This window comes from Sorex araneus, chromosome 10 (genome assembly GCF_027595985.1).
Source record: "Sorex araneus isolate mSorAra2 chromosome 10, mSorAra2.pri, whole genome shotgun sequence".
NCBI classification, from domain to species: domain Eukaryota; kingdom Metazoa; phylum Chordata; class Mammalia; order Eulipotyphla; family Soricidae; genus Sorex; species Sorex araneus.
This window is the reverse complement of record NC_073311.1, coordinates 35213085-35233323: the sequence shown is the minus strand read 5'-3', so window position 1 is coordinate 35233323 and position 20239 is coordinate 35213085. Positions and strand designations below refer to the sequence as shown.

Sequence of the window (20239 nt, the reverse complement as noted above, 5' to 3'; positions counted from 1 at the left end):
ATGACTTCTGGCTCTGCACTCAGGAATTACTCCTGGCAGTGCTCTAACTCGGGGCTGCTACATGCACGGCAAATACCCTACCCGCCGTACCACTCTGGCCCCAAGCCTGCATACCACTGCACTTTATCTATCCAGACCTTAACCTGAGTTCTTGTTTTTGTGCCACATGTGATTTACTCAGGGATTACTCCCTAGCTCTGCAGGAGTCCCTCCTGGTGGTGCTCTGGTGCTTGGACCGTATGCAGGGCAGGCCCCCTTCCCACTGTACTAGTTGCTCCAGCCCCAACTGAGTCCTTTTTATATCTATTCCACAAGTTGACAATTACCTCTTTATCTGTGGGCACTTTATTCCCTTACATTTTAGTTGCCGTAAAACACACCTAAATCTTTTCCCGGGTTCTGTGAATTTAGTTGGATTCCTATTGTGTTCAAAGTTCTTTATAATTGATTTATGACCAATTTTTTTTCCCCAAAGATCAGTGAGAAACTAGATGTTTTACAATGCTATTAACATGAATGTTTAATAACCACCAAGAAATGTGATGGCTTGTGAGGATATTAGATGTAAAAAGGTGAGATATAAGGCCAGAAATATTGTTGGGATTAGGGCTCTATCCCTAGCACCACATCTTGAATATAGCTGGGTCTAGCCTAAAAATCAAAAGAAAACATGAAGTGTAACTTGAAAGTAGCAGAGACGACATAACTTTTCAAATGGACAAATTTGGATATACAATTCCATATAAATCAGTATTTGGCTGGCAGGGGGGAATATTTTTAAACAAATCACTTGAAGATGAAATGTACTTGAAAAAAGCTACAGATAATCACATTCTCTGGCCCTTTAATGGAGTTTTGCTAGGTTGGCCTCCAGGCCCTCCGAGCACTGGAGGCATCTCCACCACCTCCACCCTCCATATGAAACAAGTAAGTATTCGCTGGAAACTTGCCAATAAAGGGCATTACTGCTACAATGAATTTAGCATCATACTCTTGGCTGCTCTACAAAATTCTCCAAAAGACCCGTAGAGAAATTTTGTATTCAGTGTTCCATTGGAAAATGCTTTTTGCTGTTGGACCACAGCTGGCAGTGCTTAGGGGTTTGTGCTCAGTGCTCAAGTTTGCTCCTGGGATCTGTGGTGCCAGGAAAGACTCTGGGCCTCTTGCAAGCTCCAGCTATTTCTTCAGTCCCAAAGCCAAATTTGTCGCCCGACCCCCTCCTATTTAACAGTCCTCATCAGAAAGCAAATGAGATTTAGGGGGGCTGAATTTGGATGAGCATCTCAAAGCCGATATTTGGTCCACAGGGTGCTTTATTAAAAAGTGCAGCAATTTTTGGTGGTGTAGAAAGTACTGGCATATTTCAGCCAAGTTTTTGATAACTTCCAAGAGCTCTTATTTTCTACACACTATTTTTTCTTGGGATACAGGGCCAGGGAAGACCAGCAATAAAATAGGATGTACCTTAGGAGTACATTAGTAAACTGATGTCTAAGGTAGAAGATACCCACTAGATAATGGTGACATCTTACTAAGGATCATGAAAGAATGTTTATCGATGTACTAACAATGTATATGGATATCAATGGGATAAACAGCAAAGTTGTTAACTCCAAATTATCAACTTGAACCTGGTTCATTTGTTTATAAGAAGGCTCCAAAAAACAATGTTTCCACTTTTTTTTGTTTATTTGATGTTTCCAAATATATATATATGTATATATATTTATAAAAGTCAAGATTCTTAACACCATTTCAAATAAGACCATGCAAAGCAATTTGAAGTGTGTACAACATTACTTCCCCCCTTTGGTTTTGCTGCTTTATGCAACTGTGATTGGCAGAAAATTGATTGGTATGTGCCTGGGAGGAAAATGCCAATCTGGAAAAAAATAATTCCAATCACAAACACAGCTGCTTGTTACTTTGTGCCTGAAAGTATACTTACTAGTAGTTTTGCTTTCCATATTGGAGGCACGTGGGAACCATAAAGCGCTAGTGTCCAATTTTATTCAGCTGCCCCACCAAAAAATGTACGAGTGACTGTGCCCTCTTTTGGAAGGTGGAAAGTCAACAGGATTTGTTGGCAACAGACTGAACTGCTGAGCCTGAATAGGCTCTTTAAACAAATCTGACGGGCCATCTTCCCTGACTGGGCTAAAGTGGGCTCAAGAACAGTGAAGAACCTTTCATTTTGAGTGATGATTTTGAAATATTGTTGCAATATACATTTCTTGCTAGTTGCACGGACTATACAGGTGGTATGCTACATGGCACTGAAGAAAATCCTGACCCAAGTGGCACTATGTAGTTCAAATGTTTCTGACCAAATAAAATTATACAACAATATTTATAGGCTCACTTTTTAAAGAGATGGCAGACAATACTGTACATATTTTACACGTAAAATACATAGTCCAAGAGTTTATAAAATAAGTTCATGCATTATTACCTCTAAATATCATGTACAAGATAACCCATCACCCCAAGTATTTGTGACAGCATTTCAGGTGGATGCAGTCTTATATACAAAACAATCCAGTTTCTCTGTGTTAAATATATAATTTAAAGAAATTCAGAGATTACTGAGAAAATCTTATATATGCTGAACATTGATAAAAAGTATCAATTTGTGGGATAAAATGTTTCCTTAAAAAAAAAAAAGAAAAAGCAAACCACCCAGAATACCTCTGTACAAGAAAAATGTAAAAATTCTGGACGATCATATTTGATCAACTACATAATTTAGAAGGAAATTATCACTGGCTAAAAGTTTTTCTACTTAACTCATTCCTTTGACAGCATTAATTTTGAACTAATATATTTAGTTCAGCTGCATTTATGGCACAGGATCTCATTTTCAAAACTGGCACCAATTTTCATTAAGTGTAACAGCATTCTATTTCTAGCAGCAATTATATTTTTAAAGGTTAGCAATTTATAGAACAAATGTATAGCAGTACTTACTCATACTAATGTAATATTTACAAAAGACTCAAGTCCACATATAGAATCATCTCAGTCCCTCTGCTACACCGTCCTGTTCTCCCACCTCTTTTCAGACCTGGTTCGTGAGTACGGAAATTTCAGACAAGGTCCTATGTGTTCAATACAAGGGAGCCCTGCTTTGAAGTGAGTATAAAGAGAAATGTAAGAAAGCAACTCTTAGTTCAGCTATGTTCCAGTGCCCTAAAAGTTATATGATAGTACCAAAAAAAAAAACAAAAAAAAAAACCCAAAAAAAACATTTGAAGGTGCCCAGATACAGACTCTCAGCTGCTGAGGAGCAAGGCCGTTTTCTCTCCGATACAGTCACCAGGGCTGGTGATAACAATCCTCTCAGTGATAACAAGTTTGACTAAAAAGGTCAATGTAGAAACAAATTGTTTCAAAAAGTGCTTTGCAGGGCGGGAAATACTGTTTTCAGGCCTTGTTTCTAGGAAGATCGTGGATAAAGGGCACCGGCAACTGGGCGTGCTAACTCAGGTTCCGTGAATATAGCTTTCCTGATAAGATGTACTCACCACATGCATTTTGTTTGCAATTACCCCCATAAAAATTACCAGCTCTTACAGAGTTACAGGATTCTTGCACTGTTACAGGATTACTGGATTCTGGAGGGAACGGTAGCTAGACAGGATACCAGTTGTAAAAACAAAACAGGAGTTGGTAAGATTCCCCCCAAAGTAGCAAATTAAGTCGTCTCAAAACAGTTTTTAGACCAGACAGAAATAGTTCAAACGTGGAAATTTATGAACTCAAATTATGATCCTTTAAACAAGTTTTCTGATTGGTGGGTTTCTTTAATACCAGAATTTTCATAAATTCCCACATCAGGATTTCTCAAATATATTAATGCTGTGAATGAGAAAACAATTCAGGGGGAAAAGAAACCCAGAAGTTGGTCTGACAAAAAAATCAGTGATGTCAACTGGACAAAACACTGGAAGAAAAATGCTGTGAAAACAAAACACAGCCAAAAGAACCTGGGGGTGGGGGTGAGACGGGGAGCAGAGTTAAGATATCTAAAAAAAATTCCACATGGCTTTGGCTTATTTAAAATATTTTACACTATTTAAAAAAAAATTTTTTTTTAAAGCATCTGAAAATCATGCAAATTGTTTGAAAACCCTGCACGGCAAATTCAGACAGTTTGCAAGCGTCATTCAGATGTTTGCCAAGGAAAAGCCTCTCCCCGTGAGGTGGGCACAGGGCGGGAGAGGGCCCCCATCTGCCTTATCTGATACTAGATGGCAACCCAGAGGTCTGTGCAGCAGTGACAAACAAGGCATTGCTCTCTGGAAGGGAAGGGACACTGGCATTTCCATTGGTTGGAGAACAACCCAGCTTTAGTTTTTCCAGATACTCTGCGTGGACAGGCTTATGACACTGGAGAACTTTGATGGCATCTTCAACTTTGAACCATTCTCTCTTCCTTCCTAGAAAACAGCATGAGATAAGTTACTGTGTGATGAGTGAAATGTTTCTCATCATCCAGTCAGTGGTTTACAATGTGGCATTTCCAAGGTTTGCCTTTACATCCCTGCCCAACTCGCCACTGGCTCAAACACAGCGCAGCAGTACCAGGAAGCTCCCACCTACTCCTGCGACCCAGTTCCCATCCCCTGAAGCCCTGGTTACCTCCTCCTTTCCAGAGTCTAAGGTTTAGTTGTGCTACTGAATAGCGGAAGGATTTCTCCAGATTTTTGGATTCTCTCTGGCCCTGACCAACTCAAAAAATTTACTCACTGTTTACAAAGTTGTTTATACTTTCTGGGCATTTCAAATTAATTCAATTCTTACAGACTAACAGTTGTTGTGCCATCCCCACCCAAATAACCCCCCAAATTTCCAGATGAAAATGAAGACAATTTCAAAGGAAAACTCACCTATATTAACAGAATCTTCCCAATCTTCTAATATTTCAGTGACAGTAAGAACATAAACATATGTTCTGTGCTTTCGGTCTTGGTTCTGCTTAAATATAAAATGAAAAGCATTTTAATCTACATTTACTAGCCATGTACTTATTTGTGATAGAAAAACACAGTCTGGCACACTGCTAATTAGCATGGTACACTTGTCAACATAAGTATTTATACTCAGTTATGTAATCAAGTCAGCAGAAGGGAATTTATGTAAAAATAACCTTAAAAACTGTAATTAATTTCTAAAGTTGCTTAATCTTTAGCATTTTGATTTTTAAAGACTGGAATGGAATCTATATTGAACTGTACTTCCTGTTTTGATCGGGTGTTTTATTTCCAGGGGCTGATCCAGGCTGTCTTTTATCATCACTATAAAAAACTGCTTACTGGGGCTGGAGTGATAGCATAGCGGGTAGGGCATTTGCCTTGCATACGGGCTCGATTCCCAGCATCCCAGATACCCCCAAGCACCACCAGGAGTAATTCCTGAGTGCATGAGCCAGGAGTAACCCCTGCACATCGCTGGGTGTGACCAAAAATCCAAAAAAGAAAATAACAAAAAAAACCCTGCTTACTTGAGGGAGCCAGAGTGACAGTACAGCAGACAGGCCATTTGCTTTGCATGCAGTTGGTCTGGGTTTGATCCCAGGCATTTCATATGGTCCCCTGAGCACCTCCAGGTATAGCCCAAACACCTAACAACTGCTTATTCGAGCTCCTCTTTGGCGCAAACAGCCCCCGTTCCTTAGAGCAATCTTTACCAAAGTGGGTGGGTGATACTATGCCATGAACCCCTGCTGGAACAATCCAGGGTGAGGGAGGGCACCAGTACCCTCAGGAAATAGGGGTGCTGTTTGTTCACATTAGATTTCCAGGCGGGGGTAGGATTTTTTTTTTTCCCTCCTGAAAAGGCCAGCTGAGTTTGAGAATCTCTGCTTTAGAGGTTCCCAGTAGGCACTCCCCTTCAGACCTTGATTTGAACTCCACTGTGGCTATCGTATCACTCAAGATGAGGGGGCCAAATTGATGTTTCTGAGTAAGGCCTAAGTACTCATACACAAAACGCTTTCAGCTGATTCTTGTATAGTCAAGGCTGAAAATTCCAGGGCTAGTCTGTTCCTGAAATAGTCTAGTTCCAAATGCTCAACTCAATTCTTAACCATATCAGATCACACAGAATTAAATATACACATATACATTTAACTCCCACCCAGTAGTAGTTAAATCAAGACTATAGCTTAGTCATGATTTAGGTTCAAAATTAAATACATGTTAGCTATAGAGGAAGGGGTTTGCCTTCATATTGAGACAAGTTAACCTTATTTTCTGAGTCTGAAACTGGAGTTTCTGCCCTAATCTATCTCAAATAGCTAATTTGATAACCTAAACAATAATCAAATAGCTAATTTGATAACCTGAACAATCTCTCCAAGCAAATTCTTACTCCTGCTTTGGCAGGGATAACAGGAACAAATTAGAAGTGTATCTTACTTAAAATGTGTCCTTAGCTCTTTATATTTGGGCCACACCTGGAAGTGCGCAGGTCCGTCTCTAGCACTCATTCTAAAAAAGAAGCTGCTTCTACTTGACAAACCAAGACCTGCTGCTAAGATCACAAATTCATTGTGATTGCCCAGGTGAGTGGTCAGGATCACTTAATGTAAATGATCAGTAACGGGGCTGGAGCGACAGCACAGCAGTTGGGCGTTCGCCTTTCACGAGGCCTACCCGAGTTCGAATCCTCCGCCCCTCTCGGAGAGCCCGGCAAGTTACCGAGAGTATGGAGACCGCGTGGCAGAGCCTGGCAAGCTACCCGTGTGTATTGGATATGCCAAAAACAGTAACAATAAGTCTCTCAATGAGAGACGTTACTGGTGCCCTCGAACAAAATCGATGAACAACGGGATGACAGTGACAGATCAATAACGACAACTATCCAATGGGAAAGGTTTGTTGATAAGCTCTTTCAAGTCGGATTTTATGAAATTCAAATAGTATGTGTAAAGAACAGTTAGTAATAGTATTTCTCAAGTTATATATGGTTTATAATACGATTTTTGTTCAAAAATCTTGTCAGTATAAGAAGCAAGTGCTGTTTGTACCATGGCTACTTAGGTCAGAACAGACTTGCACTGCATTTTTCACTTTAGCCAGGAGATGGTGCTATTTAACCAGGGACAGAGCCAATGCTGACTCCTAGTGAAGTCAGCCTAGTGCAGTTCTTGACCTTTCCACACTATTTGGTTTGGGGGCCATACCAGACAGTGCTCAGGGGACCTAATATCCAGTGTCTAGGAGAGAATCAGGGTCAGCCACATGTAAAGCAAGCATCTAAACACTGGTACTGTATCTTTTCAGCCCTGATACCTTATCTTTTTTTTTTAATTACTATGATACTTAAAAAATAAAATTAGTATGATTGTACTAGAATGATGGAGCAAACTTTTTCACATTGTGCTGGTGTTCCATGTATTTAGGTCTGAATCTTGGAAGCAGATATATTTGAAAGGACTGAGTCTTGGGGCTGGAGCTACAGCACAGTGGGTAGGGTGCTTGCCTTGCATGTGGCCGGCCTGGGTCCCCAGAGCCTGAGCACCACCAGGTTTGGACAATAACTGAAAGGACTGGGAAAGTCACTACAGGACCCTTCCTCCACAGAATGCCTATTACTTCCAAATCCCCTCCATACCAATTCCTTCTTGTCTCCAGTAATTGAGATTAAGTGTTTTTGCATCTTTACAAAGTCCTACAAGGATCATGTATATATTCTAATATATTGATGCTAAAGGCAACTGGGTGCACTTCCAGACAGGATCCATAAGCGATGGTACCTCCTAAACAAATCTGTACCTAAACGGTGCTAGTGATGCAAGAGACAAGCGGGTCTCAGCTCCTCTCTACTGTCACATAAATCAGAACTAGTGCTGCACAAAACTGATAATGCAGTAGGAAAAGCTCGCAGCTTTACTTCCTCCCACCTAACCCTTTCCAACGGACTTGCCCAGTGATCCTTGGCGAGGCCTGCGTGCTACTTGAGGCTGCTGCCAGACTGGCTGGCAAGTTTGGAAGGAATCCATTTTGTTCTTCCGCACAGGGGGGTTTATAACTCACCTCAAATATGCCCAGGAGTCTGCCCAACTTTCCTTTGACTCCAGCCTGTTAACAAAGAGTAAATACAGAACATTTACCTATTCATAACCAAACTTACACGAATGCTGTCTCGGGCTATTTCCATTTTCTTTTGACTCTAAACGCAACAGGCCCTCCTGTGCTGAGCCTGCTTCTGTGAGGGTGTTTCTGGGCCCTGCCGAGATGCAGGGCCTCTGGTCTGCCTGTCAGACAAGGCCTGACTCGGTCCACTTCCAGCTTGCCGCTGACCCGTTGTCCTTTCTCCCCCTTCTGTCTCTGGTGTTGCTGTGGCTACCACGGCAAAGAGCATGGCTGGCTGTGGTGCTCCCACACTTCGGGGTGCCAAGGGCTGTGCCCCTGAACTGTGGGGGGCTCCACGCCTGTGTCTGTGCCCCCACAGCTCTTGATTCTCGCACATCTTTTGAGCTGTGGCGCTCACGTACCCCGGCTGCGTGCTCTGGAGATGGCGCGCTCTGCTGACATGTCCCATGGCACAGTGGCAGGACCTTGCTGGACACGTACACAGCACTGAGGCAGGTGCCTTCTGCCACTGAGCAGTCCTCAGACCTTGACATTTAATTTTAAGAAGTGGCAAGGACCAAGAGCAAAATTTTAATTTGTGCCAAATTTCATGAAACTACTTTTCTGTATGAACTAATCCCCTTCTTACTTCCTATTTTTTCAAACATAAACACAGCTCGAAACGCACAATTCTCCTCTGTGCCACCTTTGTCCTGCACCATTCTCTAGCCACATCACAGACGACAGGCAAATCCTCACTGCCAATTCACAGGCCTGTCCTACTCGTCTACCTGGAACGGGCCCTGCCCTCCAGACGCAGCTGCGGAACACAGAGCTCAGGACCGAGGCCCACAGAGGTGCTGTAGGATTCACTTTCCATTTATACTCTAACTGCTGCTTGATAACTTTTTATAGCAGTGAATCTGCTATTTTGCCTGAGTAAAAGCACAACCTATTATCAACCCTAAGAAATCCAGCAGGAGATGTGTGATTCTGTGTGCACGGACATGCCACATTTTAAGTTTTAAAAGATAAAACCAAAAATGAAGGTACTTAGCTCATTCATTTAAAAAAGTAACTTTTTAAAAAGCAGCACAGGATTAATGTGCACTCTTATTAAAAAAAAAACAAACACGAATCTGCAGCAAGACTATCATGTTCTGTATTGAATGAGCAATCAGTGTGACCTCTCATGATACTCATAATAAGCAACAGAAAATAAATTATTTAGCATCTGCCTGTGGCAGGCAGGTTTAAATGATGGTGGGTAAATTCAAAATGGTGGTGGGAAGGTGTATTGGTCTTGGGTTTGGTACTAAAATATCAAATGTAATGTGAACAACCCTATGAAAATAAAAATTTTTTAAATTATAAAAAAAATAAAAATGAGTTGGAAACTAAAAAAGAAAAAAAATCAGTCTGATCAATAGGAAGATATAGCTGATATGGCTTGGGGGGGCCTTCCATATTGATTATTAACTCATACCAGGTAGAAAACTTTTTTGCTTAGCCCAACACTAACTATAGCCACATGGTTAAAAAAAAAAAAAGCTGACTGGGGTGTGGCTCACATGATGTGATCCACAACACTGCACAAAGCTGCACGGATACCCAGCTACCGGGATGATCGGTATTCTTGCCTCTTCAGTGTTACGGGACAAAATGACTTGTTTGGCTGCCCTGTAGAATCCTCGAATACAGCTGGTGTGAAGAAACTGCTGTTCACCTCACCTCTTCATAAACTTCTCTCACGGCGGCACCACCAGGCTCCTCTTCAGGCTCCATCCCTCCTCCCGGGACAATCCACTGGTCTGGGTACCGACTGCTACTCACCAGCAGTACCTGCAAGACAACCACCACCGGAGACTTAGCGCAAGGAGCTCTGGACGCGAACAACAACGTCCTCAGTCTTCACAAGGCTGTAAGTCTCTTTCAGATTCATCAATAGTGTTGGGGGGTTTGTTTTGTTGTTTTTGAGCCACGTGTGACAGGCTGGAGGAACTATCTGGAGTGCCAGGCATTGAACCGGGTCAGTAACATGCAAGGCAAATGCCCTACTCAATCAATGTACCATTGTCCCAGCCCCTAGATTAATTTTGTTTTGGGGGTACACCTGGGGGTGCTCAGGGATCACTCCTGGTGCAGTTTGGGGTACCATATGGTGCCAGGGATTGAACCTGTGTTGGCCTTGTGCAAGGCAAGTGCCTTAACCCCGGATTATCTTTTCAGTCCCAAGATTAACCAGTTCTTAAATTTCACTTAAAGTATTAAGGGTACATACTATATTACCACAAAAGAACAGCTGACAGCATTCACAAATACTGCCTTTCTGAGTTCAGAATCTCTACAATATGGTAACATCAAATCACTCTTGATCCAATGAATTCAAGTAAACAACGAGATTCAATAAGTAAAACATTCTAATTCTCGGGTACTAACAGACTGAAAGCAAACAATTGGGTTTTAGTCCCAAGATGTAATCACTAAAATTTGTGGTAACATCTGTTATTCATTCCAGAATAGTGTAGTGTCCCAAATTTAAGCATGAGACCACAAATGCGTCACTCTGTCCCCTAACCACCTAAGAACTAGAAGTTAACAGATGCTGGAAGGAAGGAAGGAAAGGGGTCATTCACAGAAAGTTGATGCTTGGAAGAGAGCATTGAAATTTTTCCATTTAAGATCGGGTGGGAAACAGGCAATCTGCATATTTCTATCTCTCTGGCCTCCCTCAAATTTGTTTTTCTAATTTTATGAGAATCTGGTCACCCATTCATTTTTACATGCTGTCTACTTCTGTTTTCATGATAGACAGTTAAAGTTACAAGAGGAACCATATGGCACGTAAACCTAAAATATCATCTGGTCCTGGCGGACCCCTAATAAGGAGATAAGAGTTCAGTGGGCTAAGTGCATACTTCCCATGCAGGAGGCTTGAATCCAATCCTTGGCACCACATGTTCCCTGCCAACCACCTCTGACTCAAACCCCTCAAGCAACAAATCAGAAGCAGCCAGAGAGAACCATCAGATGTGGCCCCCAAAGCAAACAAACACAAAATCCCCAAGTTCAATTATCTGTATCCAAGACTGTCCTAGAAGTGAATCTGTTATCAGTGCCTTATAAATGAAGGTAAGGGATGTCTCAGCCAAATGCAACATCAAGGCTTACAAAATCACCTTGCTCTGAAGTAAATTGCTCTCAGAATACCCCATTCTGAACAAAAGTTTAATCCCTAGTGGGATTTTGAGGAAGGGGAGTATGAAGAGAGGGCAGTGACCTCCCTGCCAACCAGGCCAGTAGCTCAAGGCTAATGCCTAAGGATGCAGTGCTGCCGGACCCCCACAGTGCACCCATGCCACCCCAGGGTGCTACAAGAGGGGGAGGGGGAGAAGACGATCCTCCGGGGCCACCCCATTGGGTACTCAAGGTTGATGCGCACAAGACAAATGCCTTAACCCCAGTGCTCTCTGGCTCCAAGTGCTGGTTCTTTGACACGTCAGAAGTCCCATCCACACCGGCTCACTCCTCCTGCCAGAGGAAGGGCCGGCCCTTCAGAACTCACAGCCTGCACAGTCCCAGTTCACTTTCCCCCAAAATTCCAGGATAATACTGACTCAGAAACTTCTACTTTTTCCCACCAAGGCTCCAGAATAAGGCAACAGCTTTTCAGGCATATAAACCAGTCAATTTGGGGGAAGGAGGGGCCACGCTTCACCTGTGGTGTGGACAAATCATCGCTACTTAAGTGATCACTTACTTAGTGTTCAGTGGACCTGAATATGAGTTTCTCCTTATCTAGGATTCTAGTGCTTCAGTCAATGTTATTCCTTCTTGTAAGAAGTGACTGAAGTCTAGGGACACAGTCCTAGACTAATGGTAAATTTTGAGGGAATCATCAACCCCAAATACGGCAATTTTTGTAAAATGAAATCTTAAACCTTAAGTATGAGCAAAGAGAACTACAAATCAGGGCCAGAGTGATACAGTATAACAGGTAGGACTCTTGCTTTTCACTAGGCCAACCCAGGATCAATCCCTGAATTGTGTGGAACCAGGACTAATCTCTGGAAATGATGCGGCACCCCAAAGAACTACAAATCAAAATGTTAAAAAAAAAAAAAAGTAATAAGCCAATCTGACAAGAAAAGGTAAACAGGCTTGAACTAGAGGATGTTTATAACTACGGAAGTTCAAAGTCAATTGTTACATTCCTTGTCACCAGTTTCCTTGTCTGTAAAAAGCATCCTTGTAAAACTGTTGAGTATTAACAAGTTCTTTAATATCTTACATCCTGCTTCAGCACCCAGCCACTATAACCTTTTTTGCTTGTGCCATCTGAATCACATCAGCTTACCAACTATCAGAAATCCCCAATTTCTTAATTACTGAAGTAATGATGAAACAAAGGGAGAGAGATTATTACTTCGTAAGACTGCAAAGAATCATTAAAGGTCTATTATTAAAACCTGCAACCAGGGGCCGGAGCAATAGCACAGAGTGTGGGGTTTCTGCCTTGCATGCAGACGACCTGGGTTTGATCCCAGTATCCCATATAGTTCCTCTTCCCACTTTCCAGGAGTGATCCCAGAGTGCAAAGCTGGACTAAGCCCTGAACACGGCAGGGTGTGGTCCAAAAAAATAAATAAACAAACAAATAAATGAATGAATAAAACAAGCCTGCAACCAAGTAAATTTACTTACGGGCTTAAAACTAGGCACAGCTGCCAATCAGACTACACACCTTAGTGTTTTATTCAAAGATGCTTACTGACCACTGATAATTTTAGTAATAAGGGAAATTAAGATGTACAGGGTAGGATGCCTGCTGTGTACATGTCTGAGCCCCATTTGATCCCCTGCACCCCACCAGGGTGATCCGAGAGCCTCAGCACAGCTGGGTGTGACACCACAACAGAAACAAAACCAAGGAAAAAGGGAAAAAAATAAGAGTTAGAAAAACTAAAAAATCTATATGAACATTTACAAAAGCAGTACTGCATCAGAGGAGAAGTGGTAGCCTCTAGTCCTGACTATAGGCTTCTCATCATCACGAGATGTGGGTTAGGGATAATCTGGTTTCTATTTGGATGAAATTCTTACTACGCAAAATTTTACGCTTTAGCTTTTTTGATTACCTCCGTAATGAGATGGCTGGTGCAGGTGGCTAACCACCAGAAAAGTATACCCTCATTTAGAAAATGTGGAGTTTCAAAACCATTTTTATAACGTTTGAGTACTGAAAAAAATAAAACTCAGTGTCACATATCTAGGTCAATGACTATTATATTCCCATCTGCCTATGATAGTCTTTAAGAACTAAATTACATTAAGGTTAATCATGTTGTAATCAGTATATGATTTTCTGAAAAAAAAAAAAAAAAAAAAAAAAAAACAAAAAACACATATTTCTGGTTCCAATCAATTGAAACCAAATCTTTATCTCCAGGTTTATCACTATAATGACTAAACTTCTCTTCCCCTCCCCCAAAGAAAAAATCAGTGAGAAGAATTAAACATATACGTAGTTAAACATCGCACAATTTTAAAAAATTCCCATGAATCTATAAGCTTGACAAATGACTCAGCTAAAACCAAGAACATGTGAACTCCCCGACCCTCCCAAACAGTAATATTTAATCAAACTATTAACTTCAGATGGAACTTTCAAAAAGTGGGGGGAGCTCGAGGCAGGCAAGGGATTAAGGTGTTAAGGAATGCCAGAGCCAAGTACCCAAACCACGGAGTCAACAACATTGAAGGAAACAAAGTGTAACACGGGAGCCGGACAAGATGGTTCAGCAGGTAGGGTGCTGGCTTTGACTCAGGTTTGATCCCCAGCACCCAATATGGTTCTCAGGCCCAGCCAGGATTGATTGCGAAGCACAGCTGGGTGTGGCCCAAAAACGAAAATTAAAGTAAAAATGTGTAAGGCAGTGAAGCACCTGCCTTGCTCGCATAGTTCCAGCCGAGAGTGCCCTGAATACGGTCCCATGCACACAGCCAGAATAGTCCCTAAATAGCTCCCTTCTGCCCCTTCCCACTGCCTGTAATCAATAAATAACATAGACACACTTAGCATCTACGTTAGCAGGCTTAGGAGCTTTTGATAAAGAACATTTTTGACAGAGTAAGTTTGAAAAACAGTATGTTCTATTTAGTATTTGCCTACTCATCATCATTGGGTTTAAATAAGGTCAAGGCCACTTGGAAAGGGGTAGGTGATAAAGAGCAAGAATAAGAGTCTATGAGCTTATTTCCAATAAAAGGTACTAATTAATGCTCTACAAATACTATTACTGAAGAAGTACAGATAAGTTATAACGTCTTATTCAGCAAGAGGCTACACCAACAGTTGACTAATCCAAACACAGTCCTACTTGGTTTTGTGCGTACAGCCTGTTACATTAGTGACAAAATGTCAGAAGTATTAAGTTGAATCCTTCCCAGAGAAGCTGTACTGCAACGTGAGGAAAAGGCTGTTCAACCCTTTTCAGATGAAATCCTACTCAAGCCCCAAAGCCAACGCGGTTGTGGAAAATAAAGACGTCAGTTTCTTGATTCAATCCAATCACCTTCGGCCTTCTGTCTTAAGGGATAAGGCTTGGCAGTGATTAGAATGATCTCCAGAGGTTCCCAAACTTATTTGGCCCACCAGTCCCAGTTTTTTTTTTCTTTTTTTTTTGGGGGGGTTAGGGGGGAGAGAACCACTTTAAATTAAACAAACAGAAAGTGTCCCCCAGCCCCCATGGCAACAGCCACTACCGCCAAGATCCTCCAAGCCCACTTAGGGAAACACTGATCTCCTCAGCACTGGGGAGATAGACGTGAAGAGCAAGTGAATTAAACAAACAGAAAACAACTGTTGTCAAGATCTCTATATGGTAGTTATGCCTTCAGAGGCCAAAGGGGAGTGGGACAGTTGGGGCTGTTAACCCAAGTGGCCTCAAATTAGTTTTGTTTCTGACAAGGCTGTTCTGGATTTTAGCCTCCCTCTAGAAACAACCATCAGATAACTACAACACCCCAGTCTTCCTACTTAAAAATAAATAAAAAATAGAATTCTCCAAAGAAACCGTTCAGGTATCCCTAAACTTAAGGACAAAAGGGTTTCTTTTGAGAACTTAGTGATTTAAAAGCAGTCTGGGAATTGTTCTTTCTTATCAGCAGTGTATTAGAAACCACCATATATTTTTATTTAAAGAAACAATTATTAAATGTTTAGGATACAACATGTATTAACTACCTACTGCTGCCATTCATTTGGACAAGGTGTTACATACAGGGGGTCAGAAAGTCTAAAATAATGCCCTGCTCAAAATGGATCATATGGAATTGGTAGACAGCATCAATAACAGCCAACATGTTTTCTCCTAGTCAATGTCGCATGACAATGTTTAGAAATTGAGGGCTAAATGTTTACATAGTTGGAAAAAGCCTCAGAGATACACCAAGACCGTAACCCAAAAGCCCAGAAATTTGTTCCCCTGATGAAGAGGTTGGCAACATTTCTCTCCTATGTTTAGATAAGGCCACCTTTGAAGTGTTGTTTAATTCTGGTGCAACTGATCTCCATAAGTATCTTAGAGGTTTTCAAACTGAGGAAGTAGGAATTCCAGAGAACATGCCTGGAAAGAGTGAACTGACTGCTCATTCTAAGGGGAAAAGAAGTTAGCAGTAAAATAAATTTAACAACTTGTATTTTTACTACAGCCTTATAGTTACTAGTTTTAGCATTCCAAAGTTTCGACACTCTACTTATCCTCTGAGTCGACTTTTGTTCATGATTTTGTAAAATTAAGACCTTTCAGGAATACATATTTAGCATTCTTTCTATCGCTCTGGTTCAAAGGACTTAACAGTTGGGAAGACAATGCAAAGGACTGAAGTACCTGCTTTGCACTTCCGAGGCTTTGAGCACAATACCTGGGACCACCTGGTTGGTACATCACCTCCATCACTGCCCACTGCCCCTGCACTGTCACTGACGCAGCACTATGTCGGACTGAGCACCTGTCAGGCCCGTCACCCTCATGCCAACATTTCCCAGATTTGAAGCAGAGCACTTTTGGGGGGAGGGGGGGCTGCAGCCTACAACCCCCCGCCCGCCGGCCACTAAAGAGCAGTAAACTGATGGAAGAACAAGTGGATTCTAAGACTAGCTTGTCAATGTCTCTCATCCCACTGTGCCTGGAACAGACACCAAGGACTGAGGACCAAGTCATTTAGCGTCTTCCATTTTACAACTCTACTGGATTTTGGAGAATCATTTCCAAGCTTAAATACACTAATACACTTAAAAGTCTAAATGTAACTTGTGCTTTTTTTTAAAAAAAAAAAAAGGGGGGGGAGGGCACACCCAGTAGTGCTCAGGGGCTACTCCCTCAGTGCTCGGAGAACCCTGAGGTGTGGGGATGAAAGCAGGGATACACAGCATGTACCCCAGCCCAAAAGATCCTCTCATGCCTAGCAAGTGACATTTAAGGTGCTATCCTAAACCACAGGTCAACTAGAGCAGGGACGCCCCCCCTATGTCCCTCCCCCCATTCAGTTATGCAACTCCATTTAAGAAGCTAGGAACTAGACTCCAGCCAAAAAGACTGGGAGCAGAGGTGGTGTTAGTTTTTCCTTCCCTACTCCTAATATCTAACTCCAAATCATTCACAATGGATCCTAACCCCTAAAGCACTTCACAGTATCTCCGACTATATTTAATATCCCTTCAAAGCAACTACCTACATTCCTTAGGTGCCAACCCTTTTCATCCCTGTTTAAGTGATCCAACGTGCAAACATGCTCAATGGCATCTCTTTTGTGGACAACATGGCAAGGGCACAGAACCCCAGTTAGTCCACGAAAGATTCATTTGGGGGCTTCTCTGGATAGCTAAATACTAAAACTAAGGAGAGAACCCGAAAATAACTCTTTTGCAAAGAGGATGAAATGAACAGTAATTTAGAAATAAAGGCCCTTGAACTCCTAATTACCTGCCAGCTTCTGTGACCTTGAGATAAATGATGTAGGATGCCCAAATTCTTCCTATTTAAATGCTAATAATATTTATATTTAACCAATAACCTAAGATAGCACAGAAATCTAGAAAACCACCCCCAAAGAAGAGAGACTGCTATTAAGCCACCCTTAGTTCCCAATACAACCTGTTTCGAAGAGACGCTACTAAGAACTTGAATACAGGGAGAGTCAAAGAAGAGCTTTTTTGGGGTCAAAGAGCACTTACTATTTCAGTTCAGTTTACACTTAGGAACATTTCATCCTAAAACACACTCAAATGTCTCACCTGGAATCTAGGTGCCTCTTAGCCCAGCAGAGGGAATAGTCTGGACCATCCTACCCAAGCCAGACTGTATGGACGCTGGTGATTTCAACCCAGTGGGAACAAATTCAGCAAAAACAGTAAGATGTCCAGGGCTTGCTCGTCTGCGATTATGGACAGCACACAGAGCCCCCCCATCCGCAATCAAAGAAAAAGAAGATCCCCAGGAGCTAACTCTGATGGTATAGCTGGCTGATCATGGTTGAGGATTCTAGAGTCTTCCCTCAGGATATTCTCGAACAAACTGATTAACTAGGTCTCTCAACCTAGAGGTTGTTAAGATTCATCAATTTCTACACAATGAGTTTAACAAATTCTCCAAATCTTAGCCTCACCTTTTAAATAAAACACTGGGGCACTAGTCTTGGTTTAACTAGGTTAGACATTCTGAATTTATAACAGTAGAAACAATTTCCAAGCATAAAAACCACCCGTTTATTTGCTAGGATCACTTTTGAAGCTCTCCTCAGACTTTGCCATACACACCGATCGATGTAGGTGTTCAATATTCACATAAATATATACATATATCTATTTTCTTTATATTTTTCACATCCCCCCCGGCCCCGAACTTATGTTTTTACAGTTACAATTTCCAAGTCAAAGTTATGGCAAGGCTTCAAAGTCACCACTTCCAAGCTCAGGCTCACAGAATCTCACTCCCTCAGCAGATAATGAGCAGCCAACTGACATGGGTGCCAAAGAGCCCAGTCAGAATTAGGGGGTGGATCCCGATTTCCGACCCTACCACTTCCTAATTATGTCATTTGGGCAAAGTACTTATGGCTCTGCAATTCTCTCCTTGCCTATAAAGTGGAAATAACCAGCACTAAAAGGATTAAATGTAATAAACATTTACATGTTTATCAGACACAGCATGGCACATAGGAAGCACTCAACTAAAGAATACAGTGAACTTAGCAGAGAAGAGCCTTGACCTGTCTTGATCATTTCTGGATATCGTAAGCTTTTGTAAGTTTACTCTGTTCTAAAGTTGTCCTTTTAATTAAAAAAAAAAAGAAAGAAAAAAGAAATTATAAATGGTTCTAACTTGGTAATTAGACATCTTGTCTTCCAGCTATAAGTAGACTCACTTCACAAAACTCCTTTGAAAACTTCACAATTTAAGGCAGATCACTAAAGGAATTCTTTAAAAAAAAAAAAAAGTATGCGGCAAATCTTCCAAGCACTTTGCCTTTGTTAGCACTGTAAGGACAGCTAAGCTTCGTGTAAGGATCACACTCACCCTAACTACAGGGGCTGGCAATCAGGAAGCTATTAAATTCCCGTGTCCAGCTTGGGCCTGGTGTTTTATTGCACACAGCTGGGTATGGAAGAGCACCTCAAGAATGTTCCTTCTCCCCCCCCCCCCAATAATTCCAGGAGTGGCAATGCTAAAAGATTTTCACCGGCTACCAAGAAACTCTTACTGCCCGAAGCAAATTTAAAACAGTAAGCCATTTCTAATTAAATACATGAAACTAAAATAAGTTAAAAACTGCTTTCCAGGGAAATCTCAAGGGTTTCCCCCAATAACCCACGGCACCCGGGCATTCACAGCAGACAGCTCTTCTCCAGATGTCAAAACGGCCACGGAAAAGCAGTCGGGACTCCTCGCCAGGGGCAACTTGACCTCCCGCCAGCGTGAATCTGTCACTAAAGTATCCATCTGACCGCACAACATTGTCAAAAGGAAAAGAGGTTTTTTTTTTTTCTCTCTTTTCTTTTGGGTCACAGCTGGCGGTGCTCGGGGAGGGGGGCTTAACTACTCCTGACCGGTTCCGCGGCGGCGGCCCATATGGAGTGCCCGGGGATCGAACCCGGGTCCACCGCGTGCAAGACCAATCAGCCCTACCACCTACTTGGACTCGTGGCTCCGGCCCTAGAAGCAGCGGTCTTTAAGTAAAATAAAAAATAAAAGATAATCTAAGCTAATTATCTATACCAAGTGCTGGTGAGTTTCAAGGATACATGGGGGAGGCGGGGGAGCCTTTAATATCGCCAGGGCCTTAGCGAACGGGCTTTTGTTTGCGAGCACGGAGACCGCAGCGGCCCCCCAGCCAGGCGTGCCCCCGACACTTGCACGCCGCCGTTGCGGGGCCTGGAGGTGGCCCGGAGGCGGCGGCGGGGGGGGGGGCGCACGCTTTTCCGGGGCCCCCCTCGGGGGTCAGGGGACGCCGGCACCCCCGCGGCCGCGGCCTTTCCGCTCTATCTGCCTGGGGACCCGGCGACTCCCGCTAGGCGCGACCCCGCCGGCCCGCCCGCCCAGTAGGAAGCCGGCGGGGCAGGGGGAGCCCCTTTGTCTCCCTCCCGGCTCACGCCGGAGCCAAGGAAGGAAGGCGGGAGGGCGGCGAGGAGGGAAGGCGGGAGAGGGGCTGATCCCTCGCCGCAGCACAGGGCCGGGAGCGGGGGAGGGGCCAGGGCCGGGACCCCCACGCGGCCGGGCTGGGGTGGGGGGTGCCTCACCTCGTCCTCCTGCTCGCTCCGGAAGCACAGGCACGCCGCCCGCTTCTTGAAACCCTCGCGGTCGTAGGTCCGCGTCTGGTTGGGCTTGAACTTCATCATAGAGGCGGGCTCTGCCTGCTGCTGCTGCTGCCGCTGCTGCTCCGGCCGCCGCCGCGGGGGCCCGGCCGCCGCCACCCCGCCGTGGAGAGGGAGCGAGGGGTCCCGGGTGCGAGTGTGTGAGGAGGAAAAGGAGCGGGGGGCGGGGGATGGAGCGGAAGGCGGGAGCCGCCGAGGAGGTTGCAGCGAGCGGGGCGATGGAGGTGGGGGGGGGTCCGGGCGCCCCGCGGCGGGTCCGACGAGGCGGGACGGAGGCGCGAGCGCG

The 20239-nt window shown here is 43.4% G+C and overlaps 1 protein-coding gene across 2 annotated transcripts; it reads right to left on the bottom strand.

The window, feature by feature from the left end:
- Positions 1–1670: 1670 nt before the first annotated feature.
- On the bottom strand, positions 1671–20009 carry NUDT4 (nudix hydrolase 4). 2 transcript variants are annotated; one of them, XM_004602740.2, is made up of 5 exons: positions 19879–20009; positions 9810–9920; positions 8040–8084; positions 4890–4977; positions 1671–4439 (listed from the first exon to the last, which is right to left on the bottom strand). In XM_004602740.2, exons 1-5 carry the CDS (start codon positions 19975–19977, stop codon positions 4237–4239), a joined length of 546 nt encoding a protein of 181 aa, XP_004602797.1. In that variant the 5' UTR covers positions 19978–20009; the 3' UTR covers positions 1671–4236. The 2 variants fall into 2 exon arrangements, with proteins under 2 accessions (XP_004602797.1, XP_004602798.1); XM_004602741.2 differs by having other exon boundaries at positions 4890–4974.
- Positions 20010–20239: the final 230 nt, after the last annotated feature.

Excerpts from the sequence above, each read along its gene's own strand:
- NUDT4 (XM_004602740.2), bottom strand. The coding sequence starts at position 19,977 with ATGATGAAGTTCAAGCCCAACCAGACGCGGACCTACGACCGCGAGGGT. Across the intron at positions 9,921-19,878 it reads GGAGCGAGCAGGAGGACGAG|GTACTGCTGGTGAGTAGCAG; the intron begins GTGAGGCACCCC and ends GTTGTCTTGCAG. Across the intron at positions 4,440-4,889 it reads GGAAGATTCTGTTAATATAG|GAAGGAAGAGAGAATGGTTC; the intron begins GTGAGTTTTCCT and ends GCTGTTTTCTAG.